General features: G+C 38.2%; 1 protein-coding gene across 4 annotated transcripts in view; it reads left to right on the forward strand.

Moving 5' to 3' along the window:
* Positions 1 to 1383: 1383 nt before the first annotated feature.
* The window catches only part of ADAMTS19 (ADAM metallopeptidase with thrombospondin type 1 motif 19), a 283956-nt gene continuing 263696 nt past the window's right edge, over positions 1384 to 21643 (forward strand). Inside the window, exons 1-3 of one of the 4 annotated variants that reach the window (XM_063665471.1) lie at positions 1399 to 1567; positions 2189 to 2844; positions 19657 to 19779. In XM_063665471.1, the coding sequence (XP_063521541.1) occupies positions 1477 to 1567; positions 2189 to 2844; positions 19657 to 19779 (870 nt within the window). In that variant the 5' untranslated portion in view covers positions 1399 to 1476. Of the gene's footprint in view, positions 1568 to 2188; positions 2845 to 19656; positions 19780 to 21643 lie in introns of all 4 variants that reach the window. The other 3 variants (XM_054488423.1, XM_063665472.1, XM_063665473.1) reach the window with 3 other exon arrangements.

A 21643-nucleotide genomic window follows, 5' to 3' on the forward strand; every position in this document is an offset into this window, starting at 1 on the left:
CCAGAGGATGCAAATGGCAGTTCAGATCAATCATCCTTAAATCGGATGTGAACGCTTTGATGTGGCTGAGGGAGAGGTGTGGAAAGGGGAGTAGGTACCATGAAGAGAATTGCAACAAAGGAAAAAAAAATATGTGGGGTTGAATTGCCCCCAAAGAGGACAGAAACAGCAAAAATATATTTTTTATGTACAAGTAAAAAGTATAGAAGGCAAAATAATCTCACCTGGTCTGAGATCTTTAGAATATAATGTTTAATGTTGATTCCCTTACTCTTACTCCTTTTAGGACTCTGTGTCTGTGTGTGTTTGTGTGTGTGATGGGGTGGGGTAGGGGAAGGAGAGAAACTGATAGTACTGATGAATGGGGAGCTAGAAAGATAAGGAAGGAAAAGAGGCTCTGAAACGTAAGGGTGCCTACTGTCCTGGGAAACTTTAAAGCACATTCCATGACGAATTACATTATCTCCGGGCTTAGAAAATTCCGACAAAGATGGGAAGACAAATCAAAGGCCTTTGGTAAACGAGGCCTCAGCTTTGTGGTCAAGTCTGCACTAATTTTTGCCTTGTGTGATGTGCGAATTTGACAAAAAGAGGCGCTGGATTGAGGAGTGGGATGGGAAGGGGGAGGCACCTCTACCTGCACACGGGGGCAGGGGATGGATGCAAATCAGGCCTTCCCGAGTGGCCAATCAATAGTCAGGTGAGGGATTTTGGGTCCCCACCCCATCCCAACCGGCGTTTGAGCACGTGCACGGTGTTCTGGGACCTTTGTCCCGCAAAGTCACGCTTGGCGGGCACCCCTTGGTCCCTTTTTCTGGTCAGATGTGCTTGATTCTTTTCTGCTCTACAACCCACCTCTCTAGTCGTGTCGTCCCATCTCCCTACTCATTCCCTCCCGCGCCGCTGCGGGTGAAAGCCTTCAGCGTTGCGTCCCAAGGAGCGTGAGGAGTGTGCGGAGCTTGGCACACCAAGTTGCTGAGACTGTGACACCAGCCTCCGTCCGTTCCGCGCGGGTGCAGGCGGCGAGCCTCGGCTCGGACACCACAGCTCTCCTGCCCGCGCCGGGCAGTCCTCTGCCTGTCCAGAGGCAGCACTCCCGGCTCTCGGCTGGCTGTGGGTCTGTCTTGTGGGGCTCCAGCACTAGCCTGCTCGGCCTCGGAAACTCCTGCAACGTCCAGAACACAGAAAATAGACTCATCACCTAATTCGCCAGGGAGCTCGAGCGCTGCGGGGCCGCAGGGCTGCCTCCCCCGCTCCTCCCCCAACCCGACCCCACCCCACCCCCGCCAGGGCTTCGGCGGCCTCCCGGAGTCACACAGCCTACCCCTCCACCCCAAAACCCCCTCCCCCGGCAGACAAAGGGCCTGGGCAAATTCGCCGCCCGGCCTCCTAGCGCTCCGGGGAGGCCGCTGCGCCCGGAGTGGATCGCGCTGGAGGCGTGCGCCGGGCGAGAAGCCGCGGCCGCGGGAGCGCAGTATGGGGAAGAACCGCGAGATGCGCCTGACTCACATCTGCTGCTGCTGCCTCCTTTACCAGCTGGGGTTCCTGTCGAATGGGATCGTTTCAGGTAAGTTCTTCCGTGACTTTCTCGCTTCCTTTCCAGCCATCCCAGCGGAGACCGCGAACGTACGGGTCGGCAGGGCTGGTGCAACCGGTGCGTGGAGAGCAGGGCTCAGTGGGTAGCAATAAAAATGAGCTTGAGGTGCAGGTTAAGGGGTCAAGTTCGGAAATGAAGCACACTTCTGCCGGCCTCGTTTTAACCGTATGTGGAATAGTTTCCTTCTAATTAGAGCAATAATATTTGCAAAGGTACGTTTACAGCACCTGGAGGAAAATTAGAACGTACCTAAGTTGATAGCAACGCTCTGCTCTAGCGTACACTTCAGAAATCGTTTACTCGTGCTGGAGTCTTTGCATCGGTTTTCTTTTCAACAATGAAGTGCGGTCACCAAACTTTGATTCCCCCTCCCCCGCCCCTAATATAATCGTACTTTTACTCTGAAAATGCTGAGGTCTGTAATCTGATCGCAAGGCTTCTGGGGTTGCAAAGAGTTTCAGGGTCTAGACGGGTGGTCTCCATTGCATTCAACGCGAGCGCCCTGTATCTATGGACTGTGAGCTTGGAAATGTTTGTGCTACTGGAACCGCGGCACTTTAAGCCCCGCACTTCTGTCTGCCCCGCCCGCAGAGCTGCAGTTCGCCCCCGACCGCGAGGAGTGGGAAGTCGTGTTTCCTGCGCTCTGGCGCCGGGAGCCGGTGGACACGGCTGGCGGCAGCGGGGGCAGCGCGGACCCGGGCTGGGTGCGCGGCGTTGCGGGCGGTGGAGGCGCCCGGGCGCAGGCTGCCGGCAGCTCACGCGAGGTGCGCTCTGTGGCTCCGGTGCCTTTGGAGGAGCCCGTGGAGGGCCGATCAGAGTCCCGGCTCCGGCCCCCGCCGCCGTCGGAGGGTGAGGAGGACGAGGAGCTCGAGTCTCAGGAGCTGCCGCGGGGATCCAGCGGGGCTGCCGCCTTGTCCCCGGGCGCCCCGGCCTCGTGGCAGCCGCCGCCTCCCCCGCAGCCGCCCCCGTCCCCGCCCCCGGCCCAGCATGCCGAGCCGGATGGCGACGAAGTGTTGCTGCGGATCCCGGCCTTCTCTCGGGACCTGTACCTGCTGCTCCGGAGAGACGGCCGCTTCCTGGCGCCGCGCTTCGCAGTGGAACAGCGGCCAAATCCCGGCCCCGGCCCCACGGGGGCAGCATCCGCCCCGCAACCTCCCGCGCCACCAGACGCAGGCTGCTTCTACACCGGAGCTGTGCTGCGGCACCCTGGCTCGCTGGCTTCTTTCAGCACCTGTGGAGGTGGCCTGGTAAGCCCCTTCTTTCCCTAGCTCTCCATTTTCCCCTGCTGCTCCTCTCCTTGCCCATAGATCAGGATGATTTGCATGCACCTTCTCCCCTTTCAGCGTGCTCCCTTTGAGCTTCGCCCTAGACTGCACCCCCAGGTATCTACATCGTTTGCCTCCCATGGAACATCTCCAGGGCAGTTGTGTAAATCGGAATTTTAATTGGATGGATAAATGGGCTTCTCCTTCCAGATGGTTATGTGTCTTTCAAAACTGCGTGAAACTCTGCCTTTTCGTAACTTCTTCCCAATGGCTCAACTTCTTTCTGTTCTCCAGAGTTTTCTAAACTAAGCGCTCCACGTGATGTCTTTTAGGAACTCGAAAGACAACCAGTCGGCTCACTGATGAATCTCCTTCGTGTTTGCGCCGCACTCTCAGATCCTCATCCCTTATGTTAGAGCTTTTTCATTAACCTACTTCAAAGTTGTAAGAACAATTCTATAGGGGATTACTCTGACAATTGTCTAGAATTTAAACACATCCAGAGCCATACTGGACACCTGTTCACTGTTCTTGTGAAAGATAGGAGTTGGGAGGGACTCAACTGAGAGATTGGAGGTTGAGTAATGGGTGACATTAGAATCCAATCTGTGTTCAAAGGGTTATGGTTCTGTGATTTACATTTCATTTGACAGTAGTTCCTTTTCTTCTTTCCACTCTTTGGAGGAAAGGAGCAAGGTGGAGAGCCTTGTTAAAAGGCCTGTTGGGATGGAAAGTAAAAGCCATTTGCTCTGTCAATGTAGAACATCATTTGATTTTTCTCCCTCTGTCATGATTCAGGGGTTGGGACAAGCTTCTATAAGTTGACCTTTGTGTGTGTGTGTGGGGGGGGGGCGGAGGTCAAATATGCATAACATAAAATTTACTATTTTAACTGTTTTTAGATGTACAGGTACGTGGCGTTAAGTACATTCACGTTGTTGTGCAACACCACCATGTCCTTTATGGTTGTTGCCACCACCATAGGCTTTACTATTAATTGGTTTAAGACAAAACTCATAAAATATCAAAAATGCACTTGTGATTTGTGGCTTCATTTTGCTGTTCATAGTGAGCCACTGAGAAATCCACAAGAACTTGCATGGAAGCAAACTGCTCATTTGGAGAAAATCCAACAGCAGTGGATAGCAGAAAATATCAGCACAATCAAAGCCACCCAAAACTACCACCTCCCCTGACCCAAGATCCCATAGTCAAATGATGTAAACTGTTGGACAGTGCTCATAATGATGAATATTCAAATACGGGCATTTTTAGGCATAAGTGAAAAAAATTGGCATGGAAAAATTACATGAAAAGCTCTTATTAAAAGGTTTTATGTGGAACTGATGTTTGAACTTTTCACTGGGGAAAACATTTTGTGGAGATTTCATTGTCCACTAGCTTTTGGCTGGGGATTAAATAATCACATATAGAAAGTTCCTGGTGTGGTAGTAGCAGTGGGGGATAAAGAATTTCACTGTGTTGAAATGTGCACTTTTGGTCAGATTTTCCAAATGACCTATTCCTTCTCTCCATACTTAAGGAAGCAAATTTAGAATTATAAGTAGGTTTTTCATATGTAACAAACCTGCACGTTGTGCACGTGTACCCTAGAACTTAAAGTATATATAAAAAAAGAATTATAAGTAGATTTTTCATAGACTGAATAGGAGTTTGACATACATTCCTGTTTATCATGTTGGACTTTTACTCACTTTTCCTATTAGCTACATATGTATATGTTCTAAACTGGGAAGTCTTTGTTATTGAGGAAAACTGCCATTGCCAGCAATACAGTGTTAGGAGTTAGATTTTCAGTAAAAAAGTTAAGCAAATAGCCAAGAAGGGTGGGTTTGTTACTCTAGACTCTAACATGCCTGCCCTTTTCCCTTATGAGCTGGTGGATAAGGAAAGAGTGAGTTGTTATCTGTACTCTGGAAGAGGTTTGTTCCCTGATGATTGACAAGCTCCTTATTTCTTTAGGCTTCAGTTTCCATAAGTAAAATTAGAGAATTAGATGATTTAATTTTAAAAATTGAATGATGGGATTAAAATTCTATTGGATATTTAATGTATTCTAGGTCCCTTGTTTAGGGGATAGAATGTTCTGCCTTTTACGGGCTCACAAATTAAGAGAAAGATATTATGTATAAGTGGAAATGACACAAGTAGTCACAAGACAGTGACAGACCAGCATGATGAATCAAATGTTATGCTAAGGTAAAAATCCCTTGGGAGAGGTGGGGAATGCCTCCCAAAGCAGAAGAAGTTTAACTGGATTTTAAACCATGGAGAATATTTCCCCAGGCAGAAAAAAAAGCTGGAGTGTTGTAGGTAGAGGGAGGAGACTGAGCGCAGGCATGAAAATGCAGAACCTGTCAAGGGAATGATAAAGAATATCTCCTATGACTAGGCCAGAAGATGCAATAGACAGAAATGATCTTAAAATGTCTAGAGATCAAACTTCAAAAGCCTTGTCTGCAAGAATATGGGCTTTTTCTAACTGAATATTCATAGAACTTCTTACCTCTTCCTTTATATCTCAAGAATTCTGTGATCCTGTAATTCTAATGTGAAGAATTATGATACCTTTATATAGAGATGGTGAATCATTTATAAATGCAACGGCCATGAGTTTGCAACAATTATTTTCTTCTCAGGGAAAGCTTTCTTATATATATTGTCATTTGCAGAGAAGAGGGTAGTTCACTAACTGTACCTTCCGTTACCCTCTCTTGATAGTAAGCTTTGCCTACCAGTACCTGAACTTTTCAATATCTTTTGGATTATTAAATATTTAAAAGGATCTAAAAGTCTGTACCAAAGGAAATAGAATATCAGCTATCCAGTAAAGTGAACGTTTATAAGATTGACCAATTTACTCTCCAGGTACTACTCTAACTTGTGTTATCAAAGGATAAGTGCCAGAAGGAGATTTTGGATACAGGGGCAAGGGCTGCCTCGTCAAAGTTTTTAGTCTTTCTGGATCTCATATCTGTATCTCTCTATATATAAAATGTACAAATTATACTTATATATCTAGCAATTGATCTGTGAAGTGTTATTATTTCTGTTTGTCCTGATTAGTGTATTATTGAATAACAATCTTATTTGAGCCATATATTAGATCTTATAAGCATGCAAATATACTACCACTAATCAATTAAACATTTATTGAACAACTCTTATGACTAAGGCCTTTTCCAGATATAGAGAATACAAAAAGAAGATGAAGCAGTCTCGATATATTTCACGGGGCTTTCAACCTAACTTGCCAGTTACCAGTGAAAACAGGGAAATACAATAGGTTGAGATACGTGAAAATACAGGTATACCATGAGTGCTGTGATGACACTGTCTTGTTCATCTCTTTTCATTTCCAACACTTTAGTTTTTAGTTGGCACTCAATAAAAATCACTGAATAATAAAATATAACACATGAAGTATTTTATGATACTTTAAAATCATCTTTAAAAATTAAAACACACAAAAGCAATAAATTAAATCCCATGAAACTGTGCAACAATTATCTTTGCTCCAAGTTAACACAATGTTTTTTGTTTTTGTTTTTGTTTTCTAAAAACATACTTATAAGCACTGGGCCAAAATAAGCTAGATTAGTATATACCTGGCCTATGTTTTTTTTTAATGGACTATTGACATGGCAGACTACTTAGATTATTTTTTCCAGATGATGAAGTGTGGATACTAAAACTAATGCCACCTTTTCCTACTTAAATTAAGAGTTTCATACAGTAGTCTTCTTGATTAGCTTTTGATACAGAATCTGGAGTCTTCTGTAAATTCAATTATTTTTTATCCTATTTGCATTAAAGTATTGTATTCTGTGGAAAGTTTTAAACAATTAAATATTTTTGTGACTCCCATTTAGACAAGGCAGTATATCAGTTAGCAGTGTGAAAGCTGCTGTCAGGGCAGGAATGGGTAAAGGGAAATAAACACATAATGAGGAGAACCAGTGGAATCAATCAACATCCAAATGAAAAAATTAAGATTACAGACTGACCTCATATGTCTACTTTCTTCATTCAAGCGAAATCTTAGGAATGATAGAAAAGATATTCTAAATAAATATAAAGCAATATTAGAAGAGAACGTCATCAGGACATCAGATATTTCAAATATCTCCTGAAAGATTGAAACAGTTTGGCTTGGATTAAGGGAAACATATAGTCATTAGAAAACATCTGTGACTTGCAGGAGCCATGCCAGAGGTGCCGCTGTACATGCAGGGAAAGGCAATGCAGTGAGCAGAAAGGTACCTCAAACAAGAGCAGGATTTGTTTTTTCTGTTATCCCATTCTGCCAAGCACCAGAAGCCACATATATGTCGCTAACACAGGAACAGAGAACAGAGGCAGAGCTTACCCAGGCATGTGGGTGACACCCAGGAAATAGTCTCTACTCTCAAAAGATGAGCTGTTGGCTTCTTGCACTGAGTCAAAGGTCCCATCTGTCTCTAACTCAAGGAGAGCTGAGTAAACTGAACTAGTTACAACAGATAGGTGAGGAGGGAAAACAAGAAAAAGATGAGCTGACACCAAATAATATTACATTTTGAAGAAACTAATATAAAAAGAGTCTCAAACTCTTGTTAATACAAGAAGCAAAAAATTAATAAATAGAATAACGGAAATCTAATGCCCAGAAGAATAAGAGCAGGTATATATTCATGGAAAAAATAAATTTAAAAAATAGGAACAAACTGCTATCCATAAAAACAAAAGGTTAGATACAATGGAACTGAAATTATATTTTTGTTAGAATAGAAACTCAATAGATGAGCTGATAGGTAAATTTGTGATATGGAAGATCAAACCCAGAAATTATCCCAGAACATAATACAATGGCCACACAAATATAAAATAATAATAATAAAATAGTTGTAAGCCATTGATTAATAGGTCTAGATCCAATATTTCTCTAATAGGAATGCATTTAAAAAATCAATATAAAGATTGAATTGTAAAAATACATGCCGTTATATGCTACCTATCAGTTACACTTTGGATGTGAGGCCAGATATTACTTCTTTGAGGGTAGAGGATAGATGAGATAAGTGGTGTTCTGGATGATCGTCGCTCAGCATACACCAAAAGCAATTTTCAACACAGGTTTCCATATTTGGAATTAAAAATAAAGACATGGAAAGCAGTTTATGTGTAGAATCCTTGATTTTAAAAATTGTCATTCTTTATAATTGTTTCATTTCAAAATTATAGCAAATTTTTAAACAACTTTCTTGTTTTTCGAAAGTTTTCACAGAAACAAAAACGTATTTTGCACTCAGATTTAATTATTTAATATTTAAATATTGATTAAATTATACAATTACAGAATGTTTTACCTACCTGTGTTCAGACAAATATGGCTGACTCTTGTCACAGGCTGACTGGTGGAAATGGTTGTGTGCTGTAAGACAAAGGAAGTGTCTGCTAACTATGAGCATTCAGCATGCTGTATGCTTCAGTGACATATTTTCCAGATGGTGTGTGGAGTATTAAGTCAGCAGTTCTAGTCGATTTGGTTGATATAACCAAGATTAGTTAGGGAGAGGTTAAGAGACCAGTGGTTCTAATTGAATTGGTTGATATAACCAAGGTTAGTTAGATAGAGGTTAAGAGACCCCTTTTTCAGCATCAGAAACAAATTTATCAGAGATAAGACACAAACCTTCAGATTGAAGGACCAACCACAAAACTCAGCATGGCATAAGAGGGACCCAAATCTAGATATACATTCATAGAATATTAGAAAATCAAAGAGAAAGAGAAAATCCTATGCATTTAATAGAAGAGAGATGATCTACAGTGGGATGTGTGTCAGATTGACTTCAGAGGATTGAATCAGTAATACTGGGTGCCAGAGGATCAGGTAACTTCAGAATTCTGAGGACGAGTCATTTAAAATCCTGGGTTATATGGTCACACAAAATACCATTCAAATCTGAGGCCAAAGTAAAATCATTTTCAAAACTATAAGGACTCAGATGTTACCACACAGAATCTCCAAAAAGGTGTGCAATGAAAAATCTTCCTCACATACCTATTCCCCGGTTAGTACTCAGTTTTCCATCCTAGAGGTAACCAGGGTTATCTGCTTATAGTGTCTGATCTGGAGGTAGTTCATGCATAGACAAATATATATACATGTATACACTTACAGCTTTTTAAAAACCCATACTGTTTACACACACACACACACACGTGGTACTATTTGAGTGTGTAAAGAGATTCTCCTTTTTTTTTAGTCCTCTTATATCTGATTGCAAGGATCTTTTGTAATCTACCTAATGAGTTTGGTGCTCCTGGATATTTGATTGAATACAATATTTTCCTATTAAGAAGAAGGCTAAATATATAGGATTCTGTAGAAATGCTGTTTTGCCTCTAATGTATATCTGTGTTAAAGGGCATGTGTATTGGTAATTTGGAGAGAGATTGCTTAATTGTACCCCATAGAGATGGTGCTACTTTACAGTCTCAGACCAGGAGAGTAGGAGAGTTTCTCTTTCCCATGTCCTGTTACCAGTATGGACGTTATTATTAAAATTTTTGACCTTTGTGAAATCTAATAGGTAAAAGATGTTATTATTATTATTATTTTTGAGGCAGAGTCTCACTCTTTTGCCAGGCTGGAGTGCAGTGGTGCGATCTCGGCTCACTGCAGCCTCTGCCTCCCGGGTTCAAGCAATTCTTCTGCCTCAGCCTCCTGAGTAGCTGGGACTACAGGTGTGCACCACCACGCCCAGCTAATTTTTGTATTTTTAGTAGAGACAGGGTTTCACCGTGTTGGCCAGGATTGTCTCCATCTCTTGACCTCATGATCCGCCCACCTTGGCCTCCCAAAGTGCTGGGATTACAGGTGTGAGCCACCGCGCCTGGCCAAAGATTGATGTTATCTTAATATAGTTTTAATTTACATTTTTTGTTGTTATGGTGAGGTTGAGTGTCTTTATATTTTTTATTCTCATTTCCTTTCCTGTAGACTTCCCATTCATATCTTTTACTTACTTATTTATTTATTTGTTTATTTTTTTATGATGGATTCTTGCTCTGTCGCCCAGGCCAGAGTGCAGTGGGGGCAATCTTGGCTCACTGCAACCTCCGTCTCCTGGGTTCAAGCCATTCTCCTGCCTCAGCCTACCAAGTAGCTGGAATTACAGGTGCCTGCCACCACGCCCAGCTAATTTTTGTATTTTTGGTATTGATGGGGTTTTGCCATGTTGGCCAGGCTGGTCTCAAACTCCTGACCTCAGGTGATCTGCCCACCTCAGATCCCTAAAGTGCTGGGATTACAGGTGTGAGTCACCATGCCAGGCCATCTTTTACTTATTTTTCTATTATATATTTTTATTTCTAATTCCAAAGTTCTTTATATATTAGTATTTTAAAAAGACAAATGTTAATTACAAAATAATATATTCTAAGTATAGGACATTTAGAATATATATAAAATAAATAATCTGTAATTTTACCATCCAGAGATAAACAACTAACTTTTTAGCATTTATGCTGAAAAGGACATAAACATATAAAATATACCTCAATTTTCAGAAGATTTGTTGGTAAGCTAGAAAAAGAAAATTTTCTCAAACATCTTTTTTGGTTTATAAGATTGGCACAAATTATGCAGATTGAGACTATCCAGTGGACATAATTGGGGAACATTTAATCTTACATATTGTAGGAGAGTAAATTTGTAGAGTCAATATATACCTTTGTGTAGTATCTATTAAAACATTAAATAGGCTTACCCTTCTTTTCAGCAATTCTGCTTATAGTTGTCAATTTTAGAGAAATATCTATATATGTGCAAAAGGTTTATGTATAAACCTGTTCATTGCAGAACTTAGAACTCTCTAGATATTCAGCAGTAATGGACTAGTTATAGCTATATATTATGCTGAAGGCCAGGAGAATGAAAGATAAAAGAAACAGTTCTTTGATTCAAGGTGTTTACAGTTTTGAAGGAACCATTTTCTTTGTCTCAACTTTTTATCCTTTTAGAGTTCATCACAGTTATTTGATTTAGTAAGTACTCAACCTCTCCTTATTAATGAAATAACTGGTTTTTAAGTGTCCCTACCTTTATGGCATTCTGTGGATTTCCAGTTTAGCATTAGAGTGGCATGGATAATATAGTTACATGTGAGAGAAGTTTCTGGATTATGAGAGGAGCAATATGTAGATACATTAGTCTTCATTAAAGGAAGCTACATAGTGAATAAACAGAATTGTGATGCTGATCGAATAAGCTACATCGTACATTAAAAATAAACTATTTAATCATATATTAACCTATGTCTTCATTCTCAGAGAATTGAGACATGGGCCAATTTTGTGAGAAGAAATTTTCTTTATTTAATAATGAATAAATAATTGTATGTATTTATTTGAAGTTTGTTAACTGAATCGTAAATATAGTATTCTTTTAAATAACAAAATTCTTTATAGGAGCCTGAAAATATGTTTATGCAACACTAAAACAGAGCACATTTTTATTGAGCTCATGCACAATTGAATGTTTCCACTTATTTGCAATTACATTTTTACCCCAGAGGGTTTTATGTCTTTGTATTTGCAAAATGAAGAAGAATCAGAGGAGTTCCAGGTTCCTGGTAGTTGGGATATGTTTTGGAGCAGTGGGAGAACCAGTAGTCCCCCTTGAATTATGATTTGGAGGTTTCCTGAAAGGAAGTTTTAAGATTCCCTTCGCAAAGTGAGAACCGTAATTTGATGCAGAGTGCATTTGGGGTGCAGCTATAGTGAGCACATCCATCTCATCATTATTCTGATGCCAAGCCCTAGACTGAGAGAAGTGAGAAAATGGGAGCTTAGCCATTCCAGTGCTACCCAGATATTTTTATAGAATTATTACATGGCGGTGTTGGGAAGTACCTTAGGGATTAGATAGTTTAGTGCCTGCCTTTTCCAGAGAGAGAAACTTGACTTCATCTCATAATTAATGTGCATATATCTGCAATAAATTCTTAACTCTTTAGACTCTAACTCAGATGATCAGGGAATGGTGCTGGTGAGTCCAGGCAAGTTTGGGGATTACCAAATGCTTCTGCTTTTCTATTGTTTTCCATTTGAAATAAATGAAATCTAAACGTATTTTTTTTTTCCTTGAGCACATTCAAAGGATAAACATAAGGATATTTTGCCCTCAACTCTTTTTGTAGTCTACTAGCCTCAGCCTGGCTTTACTTAAAATAAGACCACTTCTGCAGTGAGGCTACATCATCAGCCATTTGACCATGCTCCTTGATGTCCTGTTTCTTCAAGTGTGGTGTGTAGATACCAGGATCAAAATCAGGCAGTGGGATGTATGGGGGCGGGGGTGGGGGGGGGTGGTTTGGTGAGGTAGAGGTAGTTGGTAGAGGTAGTCTCTATTAGAAATAAAGCTTCCAGATTGAGTGACAAACCTAAAATATGAATTTAAAAAGAATCTAAGATAAAAATAAGCCTGGGGTGATGGCACATACCTGCAGCCCCAGCTACTCAGGAGGCTAAGGTGGGAGGATCACCTGAAGCCAGGAGTTAAAGGCTGCAGTGAGTGGTGAGTGCACCACTGCACTACAGCCTGGGTGATAGAGTGAGACCCTGTCTCAAAAGAATGAAAGAAAGACAGAGAAAGAGAGGGATAGGGAGGGAAGGAGGTAGGGAGAAAAAGAAAGGAAGGAAAGAAAGAAAAAGGAAGGAAGGAAGGAAAGCAAGCAGGCAAGACTCTGTCTCTAAATAAATGAATAAATAAATAAAAAGAATACAAGGTACTTTTTTTTAAAAACTTTTAAGTTCGGGGTACATGTGCAGGTTTGTTAAGTAGGTGAACTTGTATGATGGGGATTTGTTTTACCAGTTATTTCATCACCCAGGTATTAAATCTAGTACCCATTAATTATTTTTCCTCATCCTTTCCCTCCTCCCACCCTCCACCCTCTAGTAGGCCCCAGAGTCTGTAGTTCCTCTCTATGTGTCCATGTGTTCTCATCATTTAGCTCCCACTTATAAGTGAGAACGTGGTTTTTGATTTTCTGTTCCTATGTTACTTTGCTAAGGATCATGGCCTCCAGCCCCATCCAGGTTGCTGCAAAGGGCATGATATCATTCTCTTTTAGGACTGCACAGTATTCTATAGTGTATATGTGCCACATTTTCTTTATTCAGTCTACCATTGATGGGCAGTTAGGTTGATTCCATGCATTTGCTATTATGAATAGTGCTGCAATGAACACACACACGTGTGTGTCTTTATAATAGAACGATTTGTATTCCTTTGGGTATATACCCAGTAATGGGACTGGTGGGTTGAATGGGGTATTTCTGTTTTCAGGTATTTGAGGAATCACTACACTATCTTCCACAATGGTTGAACTAACTTAAACTGCCATCAACAGTGTATAAGCATTCGTTTTTCTCCGCAACTTTGCTAGGATCTATTTTTTGACTTTTTAATAATAGCCATTCTGCCTGGTGTGAGATGGTATCTCATTATGCAAGCTAAAATTTGAGGGCAGCCACTCCAGTGGCTCTGAAAACAGCAGAGCTCAAGATTCTTTCCTACTGGATTTGCATCCACTAAACTTCATACCCTAAGGATCTTGCATGAATTTTAATCCTTATATACCCTTTTTGGAAAGTTCCAGTAATAGTAAAATTAGATACATCCTGTCCTTACTTAATAATATCCTCCCAGAAACCGACTCAGATGCTACTGAGCTAGAAAGGATTCTATGGATTTAAAATTATTAATCAACACGTTATACATGTGAACTAGTTGGAAGATAACACAATGGAACATTAATGCCAGCATGAGTGTTTTCCTACTCTTCAAATAAAAAGAAAGCAAAAGTTGAAATCTGCTTCCTATTCTAGAATCTGGAAATATTAAATAGAAGTAAGTAGTTTCAGCCATCAGCAATTTTATCAGTAAAATTGTAGCAGGAGAATTACTCCAGCTGTTTCACAATATTATTATAGTTATATATTTATATTATTGTATTTCTTAAATACAATTTTATATTTATATATTATCTATTTATATATTATATTATATTTATTATAATAAAATAAAATTTATCAGAAATACAAGAAGAAATATACCTTCAGACTGAAAGGGACCAACCATACTACCAATTTCAGATGCGGATAAAGGAAGACCGAGGCACGTTGTAGTGGGATATTAGAAAATCAGTGGTGAAGAGAAAATTGTAAACCCTTTGTGAGAGGTTATCTATCCTGGAATAGCAGTGCAGTATGTTCAGGTTAAAAGGACCTTGAAAATGCGTAAGAATTGAATGGTAAACTCTCAAATGACAAAAAAATAAAAAATAAAAATAAAAAAGCAGGTCTTTTCTACTCATTCACATTCCAGGTATTAGGATGTCAAATGTCCTGTAAAACTCATTACAATTAACAGTAAAAAAAAAAATTAACCTGCTAAGAGCAGTGGACAGGCAGGTGATTACATCAGCTAATCAGATTAATGCGTTTGGTCTTTCTCCATTATAATTGGGATTTGAATATGTATTAGCAACTAAAATGTGATAGGTACCTTTCCATTATAAGATTATTATGTTACCAACAAATATCTTAGTCTTCCCAATTTATAGATAGGCAATTAAGTTACTGAGAGAGGAAATTGTATATAATTAACATATCTAGGGTGTTTGTGTTGTCTGACTCTGGTTATATTCTTACAGATGAAGTAAATAGAACTCTAAAATTTTATTACAAGATAGAAAGTTTGAGTAATTCATCATGGAAATAATATCTGTATATAAATATAATTGACACATTTAAAGGTTGAATAACTCATTGTGGAAATAGCTGCCTGTTTATAAATTTAATTATTTAGTGCCCCATTTTGTTTGCTAACATGGATAATTACTCTGTAGATCTCCACTTAAAATTTTGTCAGTTCAAAATAGGTGGTTCTATTTAGCAATATTTTAAAATATATTGAATTGATATTTTAAAATGAAAGTTCCTATGTAGAAATTTTTCCAAGTGCACTCTAATTATCTCTCATTAGTAAGATACGTTCATGGATATGTCAGGCTGATTTTTTCAGGGTAAATCAGTATTTAAAATGTAACAAATTAAAAAGGATATTGCGAATGCCCTTTTTTCCAACATCTTTTTTGAGGTATAATTTACATACCCTAAAATTCACTCAGTTTAAGCGTAAAATTCAGTGTTTTTTAGTTCATTTACAGAATTGTGCAACCATCACAACTTAGTTTTAGAAAGTTCCATCAACTAGAAGTGTCCCTCATCCCCATCTGCAGTCACTGTGTTCCTATCTACAGTCCCAGGCAACCATTCATCTACTCTGTGTCTCTATAGATTTGCCTTTCATATAAATGTAATCATATAAAATTCAGTCATTTGTGTCTGTCCTCGTTCACTTAGCATGATGTTTTTGAGGTTCATCCATGTGGTAGCATGTATCAGTAGTTCATTCTTTTTTTCTTCATGGATTATTTCCACTGTCCTGAAATACCACATTTTGTTTATTCATTCATCAGTTGGTGGGCATTTGGATTGTTTCCATTTTTTGGCTATTATGAATAATGCTACTATAGATATTTGTGTACAAGTCTTTGTGTAGATGGGTATTTTCACTCCTGTTAGGTAGATACCTAGGACTGCAATTACTAGGTCATACAGTAAATTTGTTTAGTACTTTAAGATACTGCCAAACTTTTTTTCAAATTAGTATATCGTTTTATATTCCCCCCAGTAATGTATGAGGATTCCAGTTTCTCAACATCCTCAACAATACTTGTTTACATACCACAAAAATCTCCCAATTTAAGTGTACAATTCAGTGGTTTTTAGTACATTTACAGAATTGTGCAACCATCACCACAACTTAGTTTTGGAACATTTCTATCAACTCAAAGGGTCCCTTATACCCATCCGGAGTCACTCTGCTCTTATCTCCAGCCCCAGGCAACCATTAATCTACTTTGTGCCTCTATTGTCTCTTTTGGATTACTTTTGTGGCTGTGCAGTGGTATCTCATGTGGTTTTAATTCTGTTTTCCTAGTGACTAATTATATTGAGCATCGGTTCATGCGCCAGTTCATAGCCATTGTAATATCTGTCATCTTTGGTGAAATGTCTACTCAAAACTTTTGCCAACTTTTTAGTTTTTTTCTATTTAGTTTTAAGAGTTCTTTATATACTCTGGATATAAATATTTTATCAGACAAGTGATTTGCTAATGTTTTCTTCCAGTCTCTTGATATCTGTTCAGTTTCTTAATGGTATCTTTTAAGGCCAGTTTTTGAGACTTTTGATAAAAATCTATTTTTTTTTTAATGGAACATGTTTTTGATGTTGTATCTAAGAACTCAGTGTCTAACCCAAAGTCACAAGGACTTCCTCCTATGTTTTCCTCCATAATTTCCACAATTTAAAGTTTTACATTCAATCCTATGATTCATTAGCTTTTGTGTATGGTGTAAGAGACTGTAAATTTTTCTCTTTGCATGTACTTTTCCAGTGGTATCTCAGCACCATTTGTTGAAAATACCATACTTTCCTCATGGAATGCCATAGCATTTTTGTTAAAAGTAAATTGACCGCAAATGTGCGAGTTTATTTTTGAACTATTTATACTGTTGTTTTGATCTATATTTATCCTCATGTCAATACCATACTGTATTGATTTATGTAGCTTATAATATTTTTTGAATTTGGGAAATTTAAGTCCTTTAATTTTGATTTTCTCTTTTCAAAATTGTTGTGGCCTGCCAGGCACAGTGGTTCATGCCTGTAATCCCAGCACTTTGGGAGGCCGAGGCGGGAAGATCACTTGGAGTCAGGAATTTGAGACCAGCCTGGCCTCATGGTGAAAGCCCATCTCTACTAAACATACAAAAATTAGCAGAGCAGGGTGGTGGGCACCTGTGATCCCAGCTACTCAGGAGGCTCAGACATGAGAATTGCTTGAAGCTGGGAGGCAGAGGTTGCAGTGAGCCAAGATTGTACCACTGCTCTTCAGCCTGGGAGACAGAGGAGACTCCATCTCAAAATAAAAATAAATTGTTTTGGCCATTCTGGCCTCTTTATATTTCTATATACATTTTAGGATCGGATTGTCAGTATCTTCAAAGAAACTTCCTGGACTTTGATAGGAGGGTTTATGCTTAATCTGAAATTCAGTTTTCTGAAATTCCATTTTGGAAGAGATTTTATCTTAAACAATGCAAAACCGATTTTTTTTTCTCTGCGAAAATGATTATTACTAGAGGAATTGTTAGGGTGTGTTTTTGAATACGCTGTTTATTTGTTTGCTTGATTTCAACCCTGACCCTAACAACTTTGGTCTTTTTCATAGCAGTAGGCTTGAAACACAATAGTGGAGTCTTGATTAAAAAGGAACAAAATAAGCTGCTGGTAGTCCATATTACAGTATTTAAAATGAACAATTTCAAACCATTAACAAGATTTAAATTCCATAAAGGATTTATGAGAACAAGTAATCCAAGCTACTCATTTGGAGGCATACAAATAAGGAATACAAAATAGGAAATCACACAGATAGTGTATTTGCAGGATTAGGACATGAACCCAGGATTCAGACTCCAGATTCCACTTTTATTTCAGTCATACTGCTATGAGAAAGACCAAAGTTGTTAGGGTCAGGGTTCAAATCAAGCAAACAAATACAGACAAATGAACAAAACCCAAACTAATCTTTTCAGGAAGTGGATTTCACTCACAAACATTCAGAGTTATTCTCTAAATGTAAGCTTGTATAAAATTATTGTATGTGTTTAGTTAAACAGAACCAAGGATATCAGTACAGTACTTTTTATTAAAAACCAAACCAATATCCCCTCTCTGGTAATGTAAGTTTCAAGAGTTGTCTCCAGACCACAGGAATTATGATTGAGTAAATGTTAGGGAAATAAAGACCCTTAGATAGTTAATCCATTAGTATTAATTTATTAATGAGATAAAGAAACCTAGTAAAGGATAGAAATGCTGTATTTAGTTAATTCCAATGAAAAATTTTCTCATTTTAGTAGCTCTTACATAGAGGTGTGTTATGACATCCTGGAGTTATGAAATTTGATGTGAAAGCAAATGTGGAATCACTATGATTTTTGGAAGTGAACATTTATAAAGTTCTAGTTGCAACTGTTGCCCTGGAGAAACTTGGCTCAGGAAGTAAAAGGGAATGCTATCTGAATGGTTATATTTAAGTATTTTGCTTTAGAATAATAATGTATAGAGATATACACAGGAAATCTTTATAATCTTTTAAATAATATGCTTGAATTTCTTCTATTTAAGTTGACTGTAGGTGAAGATTAAATCAAAATTTTATTCCTGTATGTCTTACACTCAGTTTGAGCTTTAAGGGATAAAATGATGACTAGGAATTCTATCCGGAGAGATGTTTTCGAATGGTCAGAGGAAAACAGCCAAGTATCATTTGAAAGTCAGATCCAAATCTTAGCTGATAAAACAGTAAATTAAAGAAATAGATTTCATTACTAATTTAATGTCCATGATTGTTTATTTTGCATTTTCAATTTCTGTAGTTCCTTCTTTTGTCAGGCCCCAAGAGATTACACAATTTGTGTGAATTGATACAACCTTCCTATGAGGGAGGCAGAATCAATCATAAAGGAGGTTAGTGGGTGGAAAGATGAAAGAGGAAAAATAAAGCCACTGATGTGTATTTAGAGTGTGTTTTAAGTTTAAGAATATGGAAACCCCTATTTTCATTTGAAATGCTTTGGAGTTACATACTAAAGCATCCTTGGGGACAGCCTAACACTGCACATTAATATGGTTTAAAAGGTCTCCAAAGCATTTGCCTATAGTTAGCTCTGTTGTAGTATTTTAGTAAGTGTTCTAATAACTTGGCTGCTCTTGCCTTTGGCTGTGAAGTCTTCACAAGTGCACAGTGTCCAATTTTGGGGTCCTTGGTCACATGGTCTTACATGTTCACGTTCTGAACCTATTAATAACTCAGCATAGGCTTGTAAGAAAATACATCAGACTCTATATTGGAACTGCATAATCAACTGTCTACTTAATCCTTCTCTCATTTCTTTCCATTACCTCTCACTGTAGAAGATACACATTCAACCATGTGTTCAGTGCCTGTTTCCTCTTCTATTCTCATTATTCTTAAATTGATTTCCATAAATTAGCCTTAGAGAGTTAAAAAAAATTCAATATAAGTGAAAGAGAAAGCGGAGAACCATCACAATAATATAAGTGGTTATAACCATGATGATAACATAGGTTTTTAAAGTATATTATAAACTGTATTTACAAATTCTTTTGGCTGTAGTAAGGTTACACACTTCGTAGAAAACAGCTGACCTGCTTGAACAAATGCTTATGTGTAAATCTAGTTTTTAGAAATGAAATTATATTTTAAGGGCTCTATAGGGTGTTGCTATGTAAGGGAAACCAATTGTGATTTTTTTGTCATTAATAAAATAATAACCTAGAATGTAGTATCAGTTCCTTAGCACAAATCTGGTTTGCACATGCTTATTTTATCTTTTAATAATAATGTGGGATACTCTTAGACATTTTGAAGGTGCTAGTAAAATTTAAAACATATATGAAATAATTAGAACAGCTTTCTGTGCTATGTCAGTGGTGATTTTAAATAACAAGGAACATATCTGCAAGGAATGGGAAAAGTACCAGATTCTCCTTTTAATCATACCTACAAGGACAGGTAGAAAGTGGCATCCCTACCTTTTTTTGTTTGTTTGTTTTTAGAAACAGGGTCTTGCTCTGTCATCCAGTCTGGAGTGCAGTGGTGTGATCATAGCTCACTGCCACCTCGACCTCCCATGCTCAAGCAATCCTCCCACTTCAGCCTCCCCAGTTGCCAGACTACAGGTGTGTGCCACAGCTAATTTTTACATTTTTTTTTGTACAGGTGAGGGGGTCTCTCTGTGTTACCCAGGTTGGTATTGAACTGCTGAGCTCAAGTGATCCTCCTTATCATCTCCCAAAGTACTGGGATTATAGGCATGAACCACTGCACCTGGCTACCTCTACCTTTAGTGAAAATCAAATCACAAGAGGAAAATCAATGAATAGAGGTGCTGTAGTTTTCATTTGCATTGATTTTTAAAAACAAAGACTTGAGGACCAAAATATAATAGCCACTGTTTATTGAACACTGCTATATGCCGTGTACATATTGCCATAAGGTATGGCGAATTTTTCACAGAAACCCACTAAGGTACATGTAGTCACTCAATTTTATAGATAAGGATGCTGAAGCTGAGGGAGATTAAATAAGTCACCCTAGTGGGGCAGCTGATGAGGCCTAGAGGTGAAATTTAAAACCGTATGTGTGTGTGGTGTGTATGTTTGTATATGTGATGAAGATACTTTGTTGCTTCAGTATTATTTATCAGAAATATATAACACATTCACATCACTTCAATCCTTTGATCCAAGATATGGGGTAGAAATTGATGTGGAATAAGTACAGGAGTAGAAATAGTAGAATTTAACATAGAAATTTGCTGATTTGTAATGTAATCTATCTTCTCTTTCTCTTTCTATTTCCTTTCTGATGCTGGTATATTTAAAATTTTTAAGTAAGAAATTATCACTTTAGGGAGATTTCCTAAAAAATAATCCTGGCGCAGTCCAATATCATCAGTACTTCTAGAAGCAAGGAACTCACTAAGGCAAGAAAATAAATAAAAGGTATTCAGATTGTAAAGGAAGAAGCAAAGCTATTTTTTATTCACAGAAAACATGATGGTCTATAGAGACAATCCTGCTAAAACTAACATGCGAGGTTTAGCAAGATGGCGGGATACAAGTTTCACGTACAAATACGAGTTTATCATAACTTTTTTTATAGTACTAATGAACGATTATAAATTAAAATTTTATAAGCACATTTACAATACTATAAAAACGTGAGACACTTAAACATAAATTTAACAAAATATGTCCTGTACTTGTATAGCAAAAACTGTAAAATATTGCTTGAATATTATAAAATATTGACAGAAATTAAGGAATATCTACATAAATGGAGATACATACAAAGCTCATGAATTAGAAAACTCAATTTTAAGATGTCAATTATTTCTGAATTGATTTATAGATTTGGTACACTCATTTTTTTAAAAAACAAGCTTTTTGGGTAGAAATTGACAAATATGTTTATAGTTATGGAATTCCAGAGAACTTAGAAAAGCCAAAACCATTCCGACGAGAACAAAGTTGGAGAACTTACATGATCTTATTGAAGTGATAATGTTAAAGCTTTAAAATCCAGATAATCTGATATTGGAACAAAGAGGCATATGGAACATAAGACAGAATCCAGAAATAGTTCTACTTAAATATGGCTAGTTGATTTTCAAGAAAGTTACCAATGTAATTCAATGGAGAAATTCTAGTCCTTGACATATGGTGCTGGAAGAATTTGACATCAATATAGGAAGAATGAATCTTGACAGCTACCTCACAACAGCCACAAACATTAATTTGAATAAACTATAAATCATTAGAAGAAAATCTTCACTACTTTGACATAAGCCAAAAATATTTAAGGTAGGATACAAAGCTACAACCTTAAAAGAAAAATAAATTACATAATTTGGACATCTTAAGTATTAAAATCATCTCTTTTTCAAATGACACTGATATAAAAACATAATACAAAAAGTGGGAGAAAATGTTTGCAAAAGATATATCTGATAAAGCATTTGTTACCATAATATGTAAAGAA

Source organism: Pongo pygmaeus, chromosome 4 (genome assembly GCF_028885625.2).
Source record: "Pongo pygmaeus isolate AG05252 chromosome 4, NHGRI_mPonPyg2-v2.0_pri, whole genome shotgun sequence".
NCBI classification, from domain to species: domain Eukaryota; kingdom Metazoa; phylum Chordata; class Mammalia; order Primates; family Hominidae; genus Pongo; species Pongo pygmaeus.